This window comes from Talpa occidentalis, unplaced genomic scaffold (assembly GCF_014898055.3).
Source record: "Talpa occidentalis isolate TD23 unplaced genomic scaffold, MPIMG_talOcc4v2.1 talOcc4.7, whole genome shotgun sequence".
NCBI classification, from domain to species: Eukaryota; Metazoa; Chordata; class Mammalia; order Eulipotyphla; family Talpidae; genus Talpa; species Talpa occidentalis.
Window position 1 is genome coordinate 124555547 of NW_023605083.1, and position 20534 is coordinate 124576080.

At 46.7% G+C, this 20534-nt stretch overlaps 1 protein-coding gene across 9 annotated transcripts in view; it reads left to right on the forward strand.

Annotated features, from left to right (window-relative positions):
* Positions 1-20534, forward strand: part of TANC2 (tetratricopeptide repeat, ankyrin repeat and coiled-coil containing 2) — a 306929-nt gene that overhangs the window by 278121 nt on the left and 8274 nt on the right. For 7 of the 9 annotated variants that reach the window (XM_037494899.2, XM_037494901.2, XM_054689747.1 and 4 more), the window contains 9 exons: positions 1927-2020; positions 8254-8387; positions 9243-9366; positions 13629-13804; positions 14029-14161; positions 14712-14741; positions 15532-15623; positions 17447-17593; positions 19812-19912. In XM_037494899.2, coding sequence (XP_037350796.1) covers positions 1927-2020; positions 8254-8387; positions 9243-9366; positions 13629-13804; positions 14029-14161; positions 14712-14741; positions 15532-15623; positions 17447-17593; positions 19812-19912 — 1031 coding nt within the window. The remainder of the gene's footprint in view (positions 1-1926; positions 2021-8253; positions 8388-9242; positions 9367-13628; positions 13805-14028; positions 14162-14711; positions 14742-15531; positions 15624-17446; positions 17594-19811; positions 19913-20534) is intronic. The other 2 variants (XM_054689748.1, XM_054689752.1) reach the window with 1 other exon arrangement.

Sequence of the window (20534 nt, forward strand, 5' to 3'; positions counted from 1 at the left end):
TACTCCAATTTCTCCTCTTCTTTCCACCCCCACTTGACAGGCAGTGACACTAAAGCACAAAGGATCATTCACTGACCTGTGCTCACTCAAGGAGGCAGTGGGAGTGGGGCAGACACAGCATTTGGAATCTCAGAAGGCCCAGGTTTGAGTCCCAGCTTTGCTGCTCATGAGCTCTGGATTTGGGTGATTTATCTCATCTCTTGGAATCTCTTGCCCATCAGTAAAGTGAGGCTAACGCATTCTTTTTAACAAGGCTGTTGTGATGGAAACACTATACAAGTGGTATTTTTGCTAATGTATTTATTGGTGATAATAATGTAGTGGAAACTATATGGAATTGTAGATTCTGGGGAAAGAAGAGGACTAGAGCAGGGGAGAAAGACAAAGTAACGTGCTTATACTTTTTTTTTTTTTTTATTGAAGATTTATTTATTTATTTATACAAGCACTGGGTACAGTCAGAAGCGCGGGAGGGTGAGAGAATTCACCAGAGCCAGAGCGGGGAGCAGAGCAGGCAGAAGGACCGAAGTACACTGCTGAGGGGAGCAGCGGGCGGCAGGAGAGGTCTGCGCGCCATGTGGGACCCTCCTCCGGTGGCCGGGGAGCAGCCGGGGATCGAACTGGCGCTGCAGAAGCTGCGGGCAGCTTCGCAACCCAGCGCTCAACCGCTGCTCCACCGGGGAGGCCCGCTTACACTTATTTTAAATTCTACTGATATAAAGAACATGAAGGATGCAATTTACAAATAATAATGAAATATACAATACTCTTGATTAATGATTTTGGTGAATTTTGCGAAGTTTGTGTCTATACCCAACCTGTGTTTGGGCCTCAGAATGTTTTGGTAAATGGAGTTGAGCCCCAACTTACTCTTTTCCCAACAATTTTCATAATAATCTGAAAAGTAAACTACAGTTAAGCTACTTCACCTCATGCAAATTATATTTATTAAGCTGGAACTTCTTTTCAACTTTGGTCCTAGAGCAAGCCCTGACTTGTAATATCTGCCAATTTCCAGGTTGTAAATGCCCTACCATAGCCGGTTTTAAGCACCCAGTGTGACATCACAGTATTAGTGCCTCATTCTGTGATCTTCCCACTCTACAGACACAGTCACTGTAAATAACTTGAAGAGAGCCTGGGTAATACTAAAATGTAGTTAAATAATCAGGAAATTATGAGATTTTATATTTTTTAGCCTTTGCTTTTAATATCACATACTTAGTTGTCATTGAATCTTTAATAAAAGCCTTTGTTTAACAACTGGCTTGCAAAATTCCTGGAAATGTAGCAGCCGGCTTTCATGAGCCAGTACACGGCGACTCGCTTCTGTGTGGGATGCTTCAGTGGCCACCACCCTGTCAACTGACCTGATCTGTCACTAAGCAAATACTGAGTAAAATTAGAGTTTTTGTTACCTCTGAGGGTTTTTTTTTTTTTTTTTTAACTCTTGTTACAGTGAAATTCCTGGAAACAGAGCTGTCATTTCCCCTGTTGTTAGCAGCCTCTGTACTTCTGAGAGGAAAATAGGAGATAATTGCTCTGCTCTGAAGAAATATAGGCCCTTTTCTTTCTCCATGTTTATTTACTGTAGGCCCTTTTCTTTCTCCATGTTTATTTACTGGTTTTTGCTTCTTGGTTTGTTTTGGCTGGTTTTTATTGAGAAGATGAGGGTTTGCTTCTTTAATGTAAATACATAGAATAGGTGATATTTTTTTTTATGACAGACTATATGTAAGTAAATTGTGTTGAAGAGAAATTTGTAAACTCTGACAGAACAAATCCTATTTGTGGCAGCTTTGGGTTCTGACTCATCTGTGTGTGAGAGAGTCCACGGCACTGGGATCGTCCAGGGACCTTCCAAGCCTCAGTCTCAGTAGATAGTTTTCCACCTGAAGTTTCAGCTGACACAACTTCTTGTTTCAGATTGTCTCCTACCTACTTGATCTTCCAGAAAAAGATGAAGAGGAAGTGGAGCGAGCACAGATCAACAGCTTCGACAGTCTCTGGGGAGAGACAGGTACTCCTCATGCACCTTCCTCTTCCTCGTGACTGTGTTGTGTCCATGTAGACATGTCCTCGCACCCTGATTTCTTTCTGGACCATACCACTGGGTCTGTCTTGTGGCTTTTGTGTTGGAGACCAGTTGAGTTTAAGTGAAAAGCCAATTTCCTTCTTTTGGTCCTTTGGATTCTCTATGCTTTTCACACCAGAGTCTTCTTTCATATAGAACTTTCCCCTGTTTCTGTTTCCCACTATTTTTGAAACACTCAAAGTTTCCTTGCCATATGCCAAACCAGAGCAGTTATGAGTTTCCCTTTTTTTATGTGGTCCTTAAGGCAGTTAGGAGTAAACATTTTTCCCATCAAAATAACTCTTTCACCTGTGGTTGTAAACCAGGAGGTTCCATGTCTATCCACACCTCTGACTTAACCAAGTGTTACAGGGCAGAGTGGTGTCTGACCTGCGCAGCCTGATACAGCTGGACAGAGCTGCTGTCTGCGCACAGAATGAAGGTGCCACCTTCTGAGGTGCCCCCTCATGCTGTTCTTAGTGGCCTGTGGAAAAGTGATTTCTGCTTGGTACTTGCTTCACGAACAGCCATCTCTTCCATGACACCTCCACAACAGTGATTCTTGTCTTTCCCCCAAGTCTAAACTGGACCATCTGGAGAAACATTAGAACCTTTTGTGTGTTTTTATGAACCTAGGACAAAGAAAAACCTAGAGTCTCCGCAGATGTGTCTCCCATCTGCCAGGAGAAGTTGACCAATGTTGGCCAGTTAAGGGAGAATATTTTCACTAAATAAGGTTATGTGTTTTGGATAAGGTCCAGGTGTTACTAAAAAATAAGACTTGAATTCATTTAAATTTTATAGTGACTGGTTGAATTGTGAGGTTTCCACTTACAACAGAATCTTCTGTAGGCTTCATGGTTCCTTTAATATCATGTAGAATGACCCAAACCTCAGGAATTTGCTTCTCAAACAATCCCTCACTCTGGAAGAACCAAGGGAGCAGATGCCAGGCAGCTGCAGCTTAAGAGCCCATGACAGATGAGGAGAAAATGTGCAGCTGGAAACAGCTGCTGTGTCTGCAACACCACCTTGAGGGAGCCTGGGGACAGATGAGGGGAAGGACTGGCCAGGAGTCAGCTGTTCTGGGACACACAGTGACCTCCAGCTGCAGAAGGGGCACACTGGCATCATGCTCGGGTCAGTGCAGCCCCAGGACAGGTCTCCCCACGACAGGCCACTCAGCAGACGCCTGCAGCCCCGGGGGAGGGCAAGGACATCAGTGGCCCAGTGGTGATAATGGGAGAGATTGCAAGACTGACAGTCACGTAATGAGTCGCTAGTGCTGCACCCTTCTTGAACATTAAAAAATGTCTAAGTCTTCCACTTAGTTCACATTCTTGAACATTAAGGGTGCGAACTAAGTGAAAGACTTATTTTTATTGATATGAATTTATTAGAGTAAAACTTTATGGCCTCAGGACTTTTTTAATACTTCATTCTTTAAACTCGCGACAAATTTTGTTTCATTAGTATCATATCTCAGGATTATCAGCTATCAAAGCTTCATGTTAATTTGCTGGTAATCAAAATCCTATGGTCACTAACTTGATATTTATGTGAAATATTTTCATCATGATAAGCATAAAATATTATCTAGACATGTTTGAATGAAATGCATTTGTCATGTAATTTATAAATCTATGAAAAAATTTGACTTTAGAAAAATTTCTGGGAAAGAATATCTTTGCTATGTAAAAATGCCCCTAGTACAGGACAGAGTATGAGATGCTTTTCTATGTGGAGTGATGGGTTTAGTAGACATGTTCTTTCTAACTTACAGCACATACTCGTTTAAAATTTATAGTAACCCTTTGAATTGTGGGGTTCTCTCCCATGGCAAGTCTTACATGTGTTTCCCTTGTATGGAGAAGGAAGGCCTGTGACCAGCAGGTTGCAGTCTTATATCTGCTACTCTGGACTGAACAGCATTTTCTTTACCTAAGGAAACACCACAATCATGTTTCCAACAATCTATCACTTCCTCTATCAGCTCTGACACTCCACTAACTCCAAGAAACTATGTAACCACTATTTCATATGCCACTGCAAGAAAAATCTGCTTATTAAAATGACACGATTCTTTATTACCACATCAATTGTAAGACACATCTTGATTTCAGAGACATTAAAATGTGAAGGGAAAAGGGTCCATCTTAAATCAGTGAACTCCAGCTTAGCATGTAGCGAAATACTAATTGAGGTGTTGAATTTTCTAAAAACATATCACCAGGGTACCCTGGTAGTCTTTGTCCTCCTTTTGCAGCCTCTTTATCCTTCCAGGTAGCATCTTCCTGCCACCAGCCTCAGCACCTGGTGGAGCCTCTTCCCTCCCACAGAGTTCCACAGATTTCTTATGGAACAAGATAGAAGCAAAGCAATTAAGGTGACAGTATTGCTCACCGACTCCCACCTCTCCCTTGTCTGTTGAGCTCAGAGGACCCATATTAAAAGCTTCTAGCAACTCCAGTGAGTCTGAGCGTCTTCCCAGAAGAAGCCAGAGATCACAAAATAAACAAGATACCCTAACTCATGCCCTCATCACCCTCTGCCTAAGTTATTACACTTGGCTCCTAGTTGATCTTCCCCTCTCTAGCTTACCCATTAGTGATTTATCTCCCAGATTTCAACCAAAGTGACCTTTCTGAACCACCATCTGTTCGTGTAACTTTCTTTTCTTTGTTTTTTAATTGCGGTAACATTGGTTTACAACACTAATGTATGATTTGGAAGAACAGGATCACCCCCCTGAGGTGTAGTTACCACATCACCCCCACCACCAAGGTACCCAGTGTCTATTGTGCCCTCTTCCCCCTCCCCGTTTGGGCCACCTGCCTGTTCACCACCCTTCAGGACCACCTGGAGAATAAGTTCTTTAATGAAGTACGGAAAGACAGGTTGTGCTCTCCAGTTTCTGGTGCGTCCTGTCATCTCTGGTAACCACAGTATCAATAACTGTCCGTTTCCCAGCCCTGCGCCTTCACTGGTGCTTACCTGTGCCCGGCACACGTCCCTCGTGTCCTGTTTCTCTTGCAGCAGCTACTCAGGTTGTTGTCTCTTCCTGGAGACCTTCTCAGAACCCTTTTTCCTCTCTGCCACCCATCTAAACCTCCAGGGACTTAATCTCTGCTGTGCTTCTCACCCTGCATAGTAACATGTTTATTTGACGACTCTTACTCAACCACAGGTACCTTGAGAGCAGAGACAGAGTCTGACAAATCGTGCAATAAACGTTTAGCTAATGTTGTTCTGAATAGCGGCCATTGGTTTATGTCCCCCAAACACCTCCTTCTCGTCGGTCTTACATCTGTGCTGAGCTCATTCAAGGTCAGAATACATCGACAAAAGAACCATTTGTTTTGCTGCATTCTCTTCAGCATCATAGTTGGCTATTTCCCCAACTATGAACTGTGTGGTATCTGCCTCTTCAACTTCCTTAGCTGTTTCCCTTTGAAAACAGACCATTTATGACAGATAATCTCATCAGATGTTGACAAGCTAGGGAACAAACTCTGTTACTGGTCTTTTAGGAAGAGACAAGCTGCGGTGTTTGCTGAAGAATCAGTTTCTTGTTTTACAGAACTGGCTTTACCCTAATCTTTCAAAAAAGTTTTGTTCCTGACAAGATCCAGCCAAAGCAACTGCTTACTGTTGGATTTTGAAAAGTATAGATCTCGTTTTACATAGTTGTGTGGTTCTGAGATGAAATTAGCTGGCTGTGTTAATGACCATGTCCAACTATCAGCTGCAGATTGCTGCCAAATGACATCATAACCAAGAAAAAGGCCAAATGGAACATTCCCTGTGATATAAACAAGTCATCCAGTAGGTTGAAACAGGCCAGCAGAGCAATACAGCCCCAGGCTAGAGTGAACAGTGTAGCTTAGCTCTAAAGGTGGGCACTGGTGGTGAATCTTCAACAGTGTTCTGTGAGCTGGCACCACTGGTGAGGCTTGCTTCTGAGATGTCTCTTTTCTCCATGGCACAAAATTATTTGCCCCCAGCCACACATGGACATTTAAAAGGAGGTTTGATACAACCCTGCCTTCTAGCAGCTACTTTAAATGGCTCCCAACAAGCAACTTAGAAATTTTCCAAATCATTTGTTTTATGTGTCAACAAAGATGATTTCTACAGTTCTACACAAGTGTCTAACAGGTTGGGCTCCTTTTCCCCAGCCCCACTGAGACATCATCAACCAGTAACATTATACATGTTTTAGGTGGACAGTGTGATCATTACCAGACAAGTTCTTAAGCTCCTCTTATGTTCAGACCCACATAGGGAGCTACAGTTTTGTTTTGTTTTGTTGAAACTGTTAGGAATATAAACTCGGGGGTTAGGGGAGGGAGGCAGGAGGGGCAAAAAGATAGTTCTAATTTAAAGAACAAGAAACTAATTTCCTCATCATGTAAGTAGTTGTGCCCGTCAGCACTTGTCCTCGGGGCTTGGAAATGCCCCTCACCTCAGATAGGACCAAAAATGCCCCTCACCTCAGATAGGACCTCCGCCCTCCTTCGAGAAACTGGACAGAAATGCCCCTGTTAAGGGCTCCAAAATGAGACGCAAAATATACCGCAGACAGGTACATGGAGTTTGAGGGCATTAGTATCTTCTAAAATTGCTGCTATTTTCCTTCCTAAGCCCTTTGTCTTGGGGAAGGAAAAGATTATTTGAAGGCTTATCTTAGTGGAAATTACAGGTGGTTTTGGTTTTGCATATGAGTCATTTGTGGATAAATTTGGCTAAACCCAAAGACAAAATGCCATAATTTGCACTTAAATGAAAAAAAAAAACTACCACTGACCATTTGATTTGAATTTCAACTGCTTCTCTGATTAGACGCTAACATTTGCAAAATGAAATATCGTCTGCCCCTGCCAAATACGCTCTTTTTCTGATTTGTCAGTGGAATAGGTGACCTTAATAAAGGAAGGATCTGTTGGCTGCCATACCAGCTCTCTCATCAGACTGGAAAAACAAATTCTCTGTCCTCTTTTCTTTAAAAGCCTAACTTCTGTCATTTTCTAATAATGTTTCCATCCTCTGTACCCATATCCATTCCTTAGATACTAAAGTTATGCATGTGAGATCCTGTGGTTAAATGCATATTTGTTCAAATATGGGCTTAGAATTGCCACTATTGGAAGGGGACTTGGAGGGTGAAACTGGGGCTCACAGAAATCCCCACGGTCCAGAGATGGCAAGCAGGGGAGCAGCAACACAGAAAGAAGAATGTCCAGGCTCCTTCTCCTGTGATCCTTTTCTTCACTGTGATGATATTTTAATCTGTGGCTCCATTATTTTATATTCAGAAGAAAAGAGCCTTTTTCATACCTCTTCTGATGTTCCTGTAAAAATGGTTGCAAATGTGTTATTAATTTCTGTCTCAACTAATCAAGAAAAGGACAGGAAGGAAAAAAGAAAACTGGCCCCAGGATCTTCGAATGAGTTCCTGACTTTGTTTCTCTGGCCCTGAGGACCCAGTAGTAGAGGTTGGCCAGATGCGGCTCCAAGATAATTCTATAAAGGACCTCGCTTTGCAGAGACCTTTCCTCTACGATCCTCGCTCACATAGGCCAACAGCAAGTGTGTCGCTAGAAAGAGGCACCTAAATAGGTAGATGAGGGCAAAGAAGGAATGTCTAGGTGAAAAAAATCAAATCCAAGTCAAATCTTTGACTTTGATCAAAGGTGATTTTGCAGCAAATTTACAATTGTAATTGTCTCCATATATTGTAAGCTCCTCCCCTTTTTATTGTGTATTTGCCACTAGTTTGCATAACTGTGCAATCTGGAATATACACTACATACCTGCATGTGTTCATGCCTCACTCACCTTCCACCAAAGTTCCAGTGCCACAACCCCGCTCCCCATCCCTCTGGTAACCAGTACATTGTTCAGAGTCTAAGAATTAGGTTGTTGTTTTGCCAGTTTGTTCTCTTTGGTTATTTCTCTTCTGCAAATGAGTGAGATTATTTTGTAAGCCTGTTGAAATGTGATTTTTTTCATTACTGTTACTTTAAAATTTCCTTCATGGAAAAAGTAGAAAAAAGCATTATCCTTGGAGGTAAAGTAGCAGTTACACCAGCCAGAGTCACGCTGCCCCACACAGGACGCGGGGCTGGCGAGGGCAAGGCCCGCCTGTCCTCAGTCTCTGTTCTGTTCTCTGCCCACAGCGCTGACAGCCGCAGCCGGGAGGGGCAAGCTGGAGGTGTGCCGGCTGCTCCTGGAACAGGGCGCCGCGGTGGCCCAGCCAAACCGCCGGGGGGCAGTGCCCCTGTTCAGCACCGTTCGCCAGGGCCACTGGCAGGTAAGCAGGGCAGCTGCTTGTAATCCTCCGGGCAGGGGTGATTTTCTAGGTGGGAATCCGAGCTGCAAAGAGCGGGAAAAACCACAGTTTAGGTTACCTTACCCAGCAGTCATTGAGTTTGAGGACTTAGGCCCCATTTATTAAAATTCAGGTTAACTGAGAATGCCAAAATATAATATTCAAAATCATCATTATGGTCTAGATTGTGTAGAGGACTCACCACTTTGCCCTGCTCATGGAGTGACCTTAGTCTTCCATGTCACAGGATTCTCTGGAAGACTCATGTCATAGCAGACTCCTGCTAATCACTTATTCGCAATCACTTATTTTGTCAAAAGGAAGTGTGGTGTATGTAAATTCAGCTGTGTGATCTTTCTAAATGTTTGGATTCTGGATAAACACTCATTTTTATATATTTAGAATGGAAAAGAAAACTTATTGGTAGTAATCTTTGAATGTATTTGAGTAGAAAGTAAGGCCCTAGAAGCCAGAGAATGCTTAGGAGCTAGAAGTGCTTTGTTGTCTTCTGTTCAGTCATAAATATTTCCTGCAGGCAGGTTTGCAACCATAGAGGTGAGTAAAACAGCAGCAACACAGAGTGACTTGTGCTGGAGCTCCCATTATGGGATTGGCTAGTCTGTGCTCTGGCTTTGTTATTAGTATGGTTATTATTATTATTACTATTTTCTACTTAGTGGCTGAGTCAGAAATTAAGAGTTGAAACCATCCCATTTGGCTCAGAGATAGGTCCCATGGTAGCAGGGCTACGAGGACCCCAAAGGTGTTCTTGCAGTAGAAAGTTCCATACAGAGGTGACTTACCTGCAGACTCACTGGCCCGTTTCTCTACTTGCAGATTGTTGATCTCTTACTCACCCACGGTGCTGACGTCAACATGGCAGACAAGCAGGGCCGCACACCCCTGATGATGGCTGCTTCTGAAGGCCACCTGGGAACTGTGGACTTTCTACTTGCACAAGGTCAGTCCTGGGACGCCAGAGCTGGCAGCTCAGTGCCCATAATGACTCAGGGGACTCAGGATGGCGTCCAAGGGTGTTGAGAACCAATGTTGTCAATCCAGTTGGTTAGAAAGTAAAAGACCATCTCCTCTCAGGAGTTAGACCCTTCTAACTCTTGACATTCTCTCCTCCCTCCCCTGTGGCTTGAGGGGTTTTGGGTAAACCTCACTTCAACTCAGTAATCTGCAAACTTGGGTTTTTCTAACATACACTCAATAAATGTTTATCTTCCAGGGATTGTATTGACGTTAGCTTGATCAATTCTTTTGTCAACCTGCACAACTAGTATTTTTCTTGTATACAGAGGAGGTCAACAGAGGTTAAGATAATCGCTGACAATAGGACCCTATTTGAGGAATCAGGATATTGTTATACTGCTGTTGTAATAAATTCCTTTTGACATTTACCAGCATCCATGTATTTCTGATGAATGGGAAATAAGTAAAAGGAAATTGTGGTCACACCACCATGGAAAGCATTTCAGGCTCCTTTTCGTGGCTCTGACTTCAGTCACCTGTGCAAAACAATAGCTCATGAGACAGTGAAGCTCAGTGGCAGAAAAGCTTGTCACTGCGACTCCACAGCGCCACCCAGTGGGGCCCGAGCCTTGACATGAAGTGGAAGAGCTGCGCTAGGGACTCCGTCCTAGGTACCCTCCACTGTTGGTAAACTGGCCCTGAGCATGTATAATTATACCCCCAAGCGCATGCACTTTAAGAAAACCAGCCTACTGAAGAGTCAGGTTGGAGCAACTGCGGGTATTTGAGTCAGAAAGCAGACAAGGTTTCTTCTAAGCTTTTGAACAACAACTCAGAGACTTTACTAGATCTTTAGGTGCAAGAACCTCCCTCTTCCAGAGATTTGTTCCCACCACCACAGACTCAGGTCAGAGCTGCCCTCCCACGGTGCGGGGAGGGTCTTGCTTCCCCACTGCCGGCCACCAAACTACTCTGGTTTCAGGGTGACTGTCCTCGCTTCTGCTGAGGGGATGCTGGAGGGGGTGGGGGACTCACCTAGATTGTCAAGGTAAGATGTGATGAGGATAAGTGTCCCAGAGCGATCAAAACCTACCGGATGCAGCAGGGCCTCTCAGCCCCATAACCTTCCAATAGCGGCACGGTATCGGCCTCATGCCCTGGACAGTTGCCAGCCATGGATTCTGAGTCTCGTCCTCCCACACCCCTGCAGACGTTCTGGGCTTTGTCCTGTTTCTTTTTTCACGTGTAAATCAGAAATTTTCAATAAATCAACAAATTTTACAAACACAGCCTGCGTTATTTGCAGAACACTATGCTAGGAACTGAGTGATTTTTTTATGGACCCTCAAAGGGTCCATAACGTGGCAAGGAGGGGATGAAACAGGTTAACTACCTTAAAAAGCAGAGGCTCCTCAGTGCTGTGATAAAGGTGTTGAATTAGATTAGGACAGACTTTGGAATTTGAATAGGAAAATGTTCTATATTTAGGGAGGGGAGGAAATGTAAATGAAAGGCCAAGAGAAGGAACAGTACGGAACAGGATTGGGGGTAGGATTGGGGGCGTATGTGAGTTCAGTGAAGGACATGAGGACTACTGGGAAATAAAATTGAAATGTATGTGGAAATAATTTTTAAAGGAACAGATTAAAAGAGTTTGGACTTAATTCTAAAGGCAGTGGGGAGCTTTCAAGCTTTTTAAGAGGGGCATTGATGCCAGAATTGTGCTTTGAAAAAAATCTCTCTGTCAGGAGTGTGAGTGGTAGATTTGATGAAGGAATTATAATGGGCCAGGGGAGCAATTAGGGAGCCATTGTCATAGAGGAGAGGAGAGGTAATGAGCCCTAATCCAGGTGCCCTCCCTGTTAGAGTAGAACAGAGGGCCAGGTGCAAAGAATACATTTTGGATATAAAGATTGATTAGATGTGGAAAATAAGCGTAGATGAGTTAACAATAACTCCAGTTTCAAGATGGATGTTTGGGAAAACCATTAACTGCAAGGGGAAGAAAAAGGAAGATTAAAAATTGAAATTTGGAAGTATTGAGCATATGGGCTTGTTGCATTATGGATCATTAATTTCTTAAATTCCAGCATTCTTTATCTTTGGAATATCAGTTTCTCTGTAATATACATCCAGAACCTTCTTTTCCTGCTTGTTCTACCACTGGAGGCTTTGTCTGGGGATTTTATGGATGTTGCATCAGAGAAAATTCTTGGATTCTATCTCATATCTAAGTTCCTTCCATGTTAGAGTTGGTGTTTTAATTATAAGCTATACAATTACGGAGACACCCTGTATATAAACAGCTGTCTGTGAAAAATTAACCCAGTACATAAATAAAGGATTCTCATCAGTTAGAGACACCGTACTTTCTTCCTGCCCCTCATCCTACTATGAGAAACCGCAGTCCAGTCATCTGACCTCTAGGATACAAAGGTATCACCTCTGATGGTGGGTCAGGTAACGGCTGAGAAGCCCCTGAGCTGTGCGTGGATTGCCTGTAGCATGTCCTCGCCTCCGAGGCGAGCTGGGAAGTATTCTGTGTGCAGTGAACTGATCTCTCATGTAGTTACTAAGTATGACCTGCCAGCTCTGTGGAAAGAATTGTCTCAGAACCAGCTCTTTAGAACCAGCAAGGAAGTGACGGGCTCTAAACATCCAAGAACCAAGTGTATTTTGAATTTGACTAATTACAAATCAGTGTGTCAAGTGTGCTTATTCTCACAGATGAAAATAAAAACGTTGAAGGGAAGCAGATGCAGAGCGTAAAGGGAGTAAGAGACAGGGATCGAGGCTCCTGAAGGCTGGCCAGTGGACCAGACTCCAAGTTTCTTTGGGACCTGGGCCCAGTCTCTCCCATGAGTCCATTCCCCCACTTTCTGGGGTGGGAGAAGGTGACCTGGCACCATCAGCTATGATAAACATGTACCAGGTGCCTGCTTTAGGAGAATCTGTCACAGAGTTTATACTATTGTAAGTAGAGGACTTTCACTGAGTTCAGAAAGCATTCATTGAGAATTTATTACCTGTAAGTAACATACATTAAAAAAATAATAACATATAAGGTGACATGTCAAGCAGATTCAAGATGAGGTAACAGTGAACTGGAGAAGCTTCTTGGAGGCAGGGGCTGTGGGAAGGTTCCTGCAGGCGGAGTAGAAGTAATAAAACATGAACTAACACGAGCAGACGTGGGCTGCAGGAGGCTGTGGGAGATTGGAGGCCGTGAGAACTTCCATTCGGCCAGTAGAGGATTCTCATAGGGGAGTAAAGAAACAGAAGTGTGGATAGTCAGCCCGGGGACAGGCTGCAGGGCACCTCGGATACTCAGTGGAACAACCGGGTTCTCTTCTGCTAATAGCCTATAGGATCCATTTTTTTTAAAGTTTAGTAGAGAGATGCTTCAGATACTACAGGCAGCTGCTGGACTTGGGCAGAGCGTCCACCTTAAATACCAGTTCATACTCCTGCTGTTGTTGGGGCACAGGGGACATCCCCCCACCCCTCCGGGTTCTTCTGAGGTGGGGCCCACAAACAAATGAACACCAGACAGATCAGTAGGAGAAACAGGGCGTATTTAACACACACATGGAGATTCACACCAATGTAAATTCTAAAGTCAATGCGTCCCATCCAGGGGTTTATGTCCTGAGCTGAGGGGCTGGGGTAGCAAGGAGGGGGGAGGGAAGGGGCCGTGTGTGACAGGGAGAGGGCGACTGCACAGGACAGATCTGGCCTCTGGGTATTTGCCCGGCCTATCTCCCTTACAAAAGTTGCTTCTGAAAACACTCCACATCATGGGCCTCCCCGGTGGCGCAGCGGTTGAGCGCTGGGTTGCGAAGCTGCCCGCAGCCTCTGCAGCGCCAGTTCGATCCCCGGCTGCTCCCCGGCCACTGGAGGAGGGTCCCACATGGCGCGCAGACCTCTCCTGCTGCCCGCTGCTCCCCTCAGCAGTGTACTTCGGTCCTTCTGCCTGCTCTGCTCCCCGCTCTGGCTCTGGTGAATTCTCTCACCCTCCCGCACTTCTGACTGTGCCCCGTGCTTGTATAAATAAATAAATAAATCTTTAAAAAAAAAAAAAAGAAAACACTCCACATCTACAGAGTCTCTACTGGCCTCGTGCCACATGCCCATGCACATATCGGGAAAGGCCTACTCGGGGCAGCTTGGGGACAGCCTTTGGGGAGGCTGAACCCACACTGTGAATTCTGTTTTCTCAGCCCTGTGTTATTCTTGCTCTTGTAGGCGCCTCCATTGCTCTCATGGACAAGGAAGGATTGACAGCCCTCAGCTGGGCCTGTTTAAAGGGTCATCTGTCCGTCGTACGTTCTCTGGTGGATAACGGAGCTGCCACAGACCATGCTGACAAGAATGGCCGTACCCCACTCGATCTGGCCGCTTTCTACGGCGATGCTGAGGTGGTAAGTGCCTGTCAAGGGGCGGGGAGGGGCGCCGTCCATCATGCGATCTGGAGTTGAGGGTGGAGTCCTGACACAGCTCTTAGGTCTGTACTTGCTAGAGGGCAGAAATACTCAAAACACCATTGAAGACCAAGAATGTGGATTTGACCCAAAATGCCGTGGCTGCCCAGCCTGGTGCTGAGCCGCACCCTCGTGTTAACTGCTGTGCTTGTTCCACGTCATAGGTCCAATTCCTGGTGGATCATGGGGCCATGATCGAGCACGTGGACTACAGCGGGATGCGCCCCTTGGACCGGGCGGTGGGGTGCCGGAACACCTCTGTTGTTGTCACCCTTCTGAAGAAAGGCGCCAAGATAGGTAGGAGAAAGGAAGACGGTGCTGGCCATCTGTGCCCAGGGGCCAGGCTGGCCCAGTGGTCTGGTTGCCCTGGGAGTTTGGTGTGAGTGTATATAGTTTCCCCTCCGCCCTGGCCCAGTTACACTCCAAGTGAACAGAAAGGCTCTTGGCCCAGAGAAAACACCCTCTGGGCCACGTCTACTCGCCCTGTGTCCAGAATCACAGTTACCTGCCAGGCCCTGTAGCCTCAGCCAGGAGGCAGCTCTGAGCCAGGCACCTCTGGGTGCCAAGGCCTCCACGAAGCCCGCCCGGCGAGCACCTGGATCCCTGCGCTGCCCGAGCCTTCGCTTCCCTTGCTCTGTGTGCGCTTTGGGCTCCCAGGCCCTGCTGCTGCCGTCCCATCGCTCCCCCATCCCACAGACCCGTAGACAAGGGTTGGCTGATGTGCTGGCTTTTCTGCTGCCTGCCTCTCACTGCTGCTTTTTCCTTCTTTTTTTTTTTTTTTTTTTTTCACCCTTCATCCATTTTTTTTTCCTCTCCTACAACTTTTTGTTTTCTCCTTTCTTTGAAGGTTGTCAGACGTTACCGAGTCGCCCACGAGGTATATTTCACCGCTGTCAGCATCAGGCGCGGCCTGATGGCTTGGTCAGCTTTGCCTTCTCCTCTTTGATTTAGCCTGCATGAGTTCCCTACACCTCTAATCTTTTAATTTACTTCACCTTAAAAGAAGATTTTTTTTAATAACTGTTGTAGAGAATAACTTGAACTTTTGATAACTAACCCTGGAAAGCTTAGTTGGTGAATAATTCAGCCATCTGTAAACTAATCAGTTTAACCTTCTCTCTCCGTTTGTGGGTAAAGTATCCTCAGTGACGTTGGCTTGTTTCATGTGTTTGACATTCAGACTGTACTCCTGGTTTGGAGTAGACCCCAGGAGCCCTGTTGGACACCCCACGCTGAGGGAGCCCTTACAGTTCGTAATGGTCCCCCTTCTGCAAAGCGCATACTTCAAAATTGAGACACTAAACAGCCGGGGGATTTCAGTCTCAGACTCTAAAATAAATTGCCCTTTTTGGATTTTTTCCAGTCTGTGGTGACATTGAATATAAATCCTTTCCTCTCAATTTCCTTATTTAAAATAACTCTGCTGCCCTCGTGTGGTGCGGACTCTGACAGGTCAGATATTCTTATTTTAAGGTGAATACAAATCCAACGCAGCTTCTTGGCAGTGGGAGTCCCTAAGAGACTCCCAGGTCTAAAAGATGAGGAAATTGTCGTGGAGCAAGTTGTTCTCTCAGCAGAAATTCCCCCAGGATGTTTTTTTCACCTAGCTTCCTACCACCCTTACATTGTATGAGTTTTTTACCCATCATGCATCCTGTACACTGCAGGTCCAGCCACATGGGCGATGGCCACCTCCAAGCCAGACATCATGATCATCCTGTTGAGCAAGCTGATGGAAGAGGGGGACATGTTTTATAAGGTGAGGGGAGGGAGGAACAGAGTTTCCTCAAAACAGCCGCTGCTGACGTTTCTGCTTGTAGAATCTACCAGTATTGACAGGTCTCATCCTTGGCTCTCGAGACAAAGGGAGAACACCATCTCTCAGTGGGGGGCTCCAAGGTTGGGGATCCTGGGTCTTTGCCTTCCCTACACGAGAACAAGAACATGCCTCATGAGGCTGATGGGCCCAAAGAGCCAGCTCCACCCCATCACTCATAGGCAATTACCTAGATTCTGAGTGGATCTGCTGAGCGGGACCTAGAAACTCATGGGACGAGAAAGGGTAAAATCATGCCGTGCAGATGTTTCCAGCCGTGGGGACGAGGCATCGAGCTAGCGCTTGTGGTCAGATATGCATGGATGTAAAGGCCTATAGTAATAATAGCTTATCAGCATCCCTGAGGAGGGTGAGGAGACCGAGACAGAGAGCAGTTAGAGATTTACCTGAAGTTCCTCACTAAATGACAACAAAAAAGGGTGGGATTTCTTTGTAGTCACAGTTCAAGTTGAAGGCTCCTTACCTAACACTAACTCCCCTGACCTGCAGGCTGTCCTCCAAGAACAGTCCATTTCAGCATTACCCCATATGTTAAGATTTGCTGAGTCTTCTCTTAAAGGCCAGTACAAATCCAGCCAAGCGGGCATCACCAAGACGTCCCCAGGACCAAAGATGAGGAAATGACTGCAGTACACATTGTTCCCCCCAGGGTCAGGGGTGGGCAGGTGGTGTTACCTGTACCCTTTGGGTGAGAGTCATGGGTGAGGTCTCTAAGGACCTTGAGAGCTGAGCCAACCATGAAGTAACCCAGATTACGGTTGGCGCAAGACATTGCTGTCAAGAGTCTGAGGCCTGCTATACCCTAACAGCGGTGTCTGAGACAAGGAGACCTGCCTCCTAATGAGAACGGGCAGAGTTACACTGTTCCCACCAGGATTCTGCCTTGGCAGACTGCAGCTCTCTCCTTAGTAAAAGATGCTAAGGGGAAAATAAAAGATGGGGTCTGTGGTGGAGCTGCAGCTCACCATAAGGAATAGCGTGGGCAGAGGTCAGCCGAAGACGGGGCTAGAGCTCCTGCGTTGTGCTGGCCTCAGCCTTTAGATTTCCAGACACAAAATGTAAGAAAAGTTTATGTTTCCTGTAACCAGGCCCCTGGATTGCTCATAGATGAACTTCATCTTGGAAGTTCCCTCCTGCATAATCAGATGGAACCACAAATTCTAAACTTCACGCCTGTATTACCACTCTCTCCTTATGGCTTTTCCAAAAATGGGGAGAAGACAGATTGCTATTATTTTATGCCATGAGATTAGGGGAGCAACAGGTAGACTGTTTTAGCTCCCACATCCTCTGAGGAAGACAATGGCCTAGAGGACTGGCAAGGTGGAACGTCAAACACGAAAAGACTTTTCCAGATGAAAAGAAGGAAACTAATAACTTCGGAGTGCTTGGAATGAGGCAATGATAGGGGTCCCTTGGAGATCAGGTCAAGGAAAAGTTCCTTTGACATGAGCAGAGTCGGTTCCTCAGGGATTCCCTTGGGAAGCTGGGCCCAGGCCTTTTGATGGGCTTTGTGTCTCCAGCTTGTGGCTTCAGTGTCATTTTAACCTTGCCCTTTGCCGGGTCAGTTTCCTGTAGCACATGCTGGGCCCTATCGCTGTCACTGCCTAGGCCACACCTGATCCCGAGGCTGGTATTGGGGAGCTGACCCTTCCTAGGAGTTGCTGAGAGGAGGTGGAAGGGGGTGGGGGCCAGACTTGCTCAGCAGACCAACCGTGTGTTTCGCCGTCTTGTACCCCCATTAGAAAGGGAAAGTGAAGGAGGCTGCCCAGCGGTACCAGTACGCTCTGAAGAAGTTCCCTAGAGAAGGGTTTGGTGAGGACTTGAAAACCTTCCGGGAACTAAAGGTGTCTCTCCTCCTCAACCTCTCTCGATGTCGCAGGAAAATGAACGTAAGTCCTTCTCACCCCATCTTCTCTCTGCAGTCCTGGAAGGTCACATCCACGCCACTCACTGGCTCTTCCCAGGCCTCCAAAATTATTCTCTGCCCCATTTGGAACTTGGTTGTCCTTCACAGAGCACTGACATTTGCAATTTGAAAGAAATCAAGTCTGAGTACAATCTGTATTTTAAACCATAAAAAAATCGAATGCCATGGGCACTCTGTAGCGTTCCGGGTTTTCATAATTCCCACTGAAATGCCAGCATCTCCCCAGCCCGCATCTCTGGGGAGATGTGAGGACAGTGGTCCCTGGAATAGGAGCTGCAATTGCATGTGGATTTTAGTCATTCCCTTCCTTTCTAGCAGACCCCCTAGTTATTTAAGGAAGGACTAGAAAGAGAGGTCAGGATCATGGACTTCAAGGTATAATTTCTAAGGCTGATCTTGAACATTTCCCTTCTTCTTCATCTTTTTATTCCGCCATGCCATGTCCCTTCTTGTAGCAGAGGGAATCTTTGAATCCTTCCTGCTTCTTTATTATTTCCCAAGCAGTCCTTAGTCCTTCTTGCCTGCCTTGCAGATGCCACTGCTCCCTTGACACGCAGACCCTCCTGGGCCTGGAACCCCCCAAAAAGCTAACTATATGTCAGGAGTCTGCTATTCACCAACCTGAGGTCTCTCAGCCCCTCGGAGATAGAAATCACTCAAGCCAGGCAGGAATGCTGACCGGTAGAGCACTCAGCTATGCAGACACAAGACCCGCCTCGCTGGCAGCGCCCTGCCCTCCATCCAGGAAGGTTGTTTGTGTGTCTAGCCTTCCTGTCATCCATCTAAATCCTGACAGTGGGAAGAGCCCTGTCTCAGGGAACACAGTCACGGCCCCATGAGACAGGGGTGCCATGGTGTCAAGGAGACGTAGTAGATATCCCCAGGAAGGGGAGGGTGCCTCAGGGAAGCAGTGAGGGTCTTATGTGAAACAGAAGCAGTAATACCAAGGGCCTCTTCTAGCCCAGTTGGTGAGAATGAAACAGCTCAGAAGCTGCTGGCAACCTGCGGAGCTCTGATCTTCCCAGAAATAATGAGTGTCCCAAAAGAAAGCTTAAGGGTAAAATTGGAAAGAGCAGAATAGAAGATGATCCCTGTAAGGTGCAGCACTGTCTACCCCCATACGGTTCAGAAACAATTAATAGGCCCTCACCTGCCATGGCTAACACTAAACCTGCAGGCCCATCTTCTTTGGTAGAAAATCACCTGTTAACTTTTACTTTTTAAATGACTGCCTGTACCCAGAGCCTTTGTCCTGCCCAAGGCCTGGTTTTCTGCCTTAGGAATCACAAGTGTCTGCAGAAGCTACTGTGCTGTGGCTTTGACATTAAAGAGGGGAGAGACCTGTCCTTTACTCACACAGTACGGAGGGCATCTTCCAGCTGCGGCTTTATTCCATGGGTCTCGGCTCCTTGGCTCCTCAGAGCAAGGGTAGATGAGGCCGTGATCCTCGGAGCCTCCAGGATCAAGAGATGAGGCACAGCACAGACCCCAGGCACAGCCGGGCCTCTCCTGCTTTACTTTGATGCATTTCCTAAGTAAGGAGCCAGTCAAAAGAAGGAACAGGCCAGAGAAGCCTCTGAAATAGAAAGGAAACTACCATTTATTGAGCACCTACTGTGTGCAGGCACTGTGTATGGGGCTTTCAAATGCCCATCATGCTTGATCCTACCTGTGAGGTAGGTATGGATGAGGAACGGACCCCACACCCTGGGGGATTACAAAGCAGACCAGGGAACTGAACCCGCATCTGTGTGACACACCCACTCCAGCCAGTCCCCGGTAACCAAGGAACAGGAGGTAGGGTGAGGGGCCACGTGAGGTGTGGGTGTGTGCGCCTCACATGCGGGTATAACCAGGTATAGGCTTCCAGCTTCAGGAGCCTCACGGGGTGGACTTGTATCTTCTGGGCTAAAAAGGACTTTGTTGGAAGGGCGGCGAGAGTGCAGATGTGAAGTGCTTCCATACTTGAGGACAGACAGGTTCCTGCGAGCAGCTGCAGGGCTGCACAGGAGCAGGGCAGAGTGACTGAGTCTAGGCTGCGTGGCCAGTGCCTGCCAGGCACATCGAGAATCCAGGTGTCCCACCCACAAATGTCAAATTGCGTGCAATCTGTTTTATTCCCAAGTTGTCTCTTTCCCTGTCTCTGCAATGACTCACTTGCACACCTATTGTGATGGCAGGACTTTGGAATGGCGGAGGAATTCGCTACTAAGGCCCTGGAGCTGAAACCGAAATCTTACGAAGCTTACTATGCGAGAGCAAGGGCAAAGCGCAGCAGCAGGTGAGGAGAGAGAGAGAGGGTGAAAGCAAGAGGCTCCCTTCTGGAAATCTGGCCGAGGCGGTAAGGCCGCCCTGGCACCTGTGTCCAGGCATGTCTGTCCCTGAGGACGCTTGGGGCCTTGGGGTGCACCTCAGGGCCGTCCCATAGCACAGCCCCTGCCCGTGGTGCCTCATCTTGCGGGCTGTGGAGAAAAATGCCTTTTCCTTGGAGAGTGGCCCCGAGAAGCCTCTGCCGCATCTCAGTCACTTGGTGACCCCCAAAGCCTATAATAGTGCAGCGAGACATCAGTGACTTAACAAGGGGTCACTCAAGAAAACATCCTCTAACCCTTTAAGTGGGAAAGTAAGGTGGGTCACTCATCACAGGCTCCTCTTTCTTTTCCTGTGGCATTTGGGGATCCCCTGGATTATTTGGTCTTCCTTCTGGGGCTCTGCTCAAGTCTGGTGGCATCACACCTCCTTCTCCCCTGCACCCCCACCCCCACTACACCACACACTCCTGGACAGTCAGCGGCTCTGCTGCGAGGGGTGAGAGGACCCAAGGAAACCTGCGTCCTTCGTCCCTCACAGTGGCTTAGCAGTGGGCAGGAAAGGCTCCAGAAAGACCTAGAACCAGTCGTCAG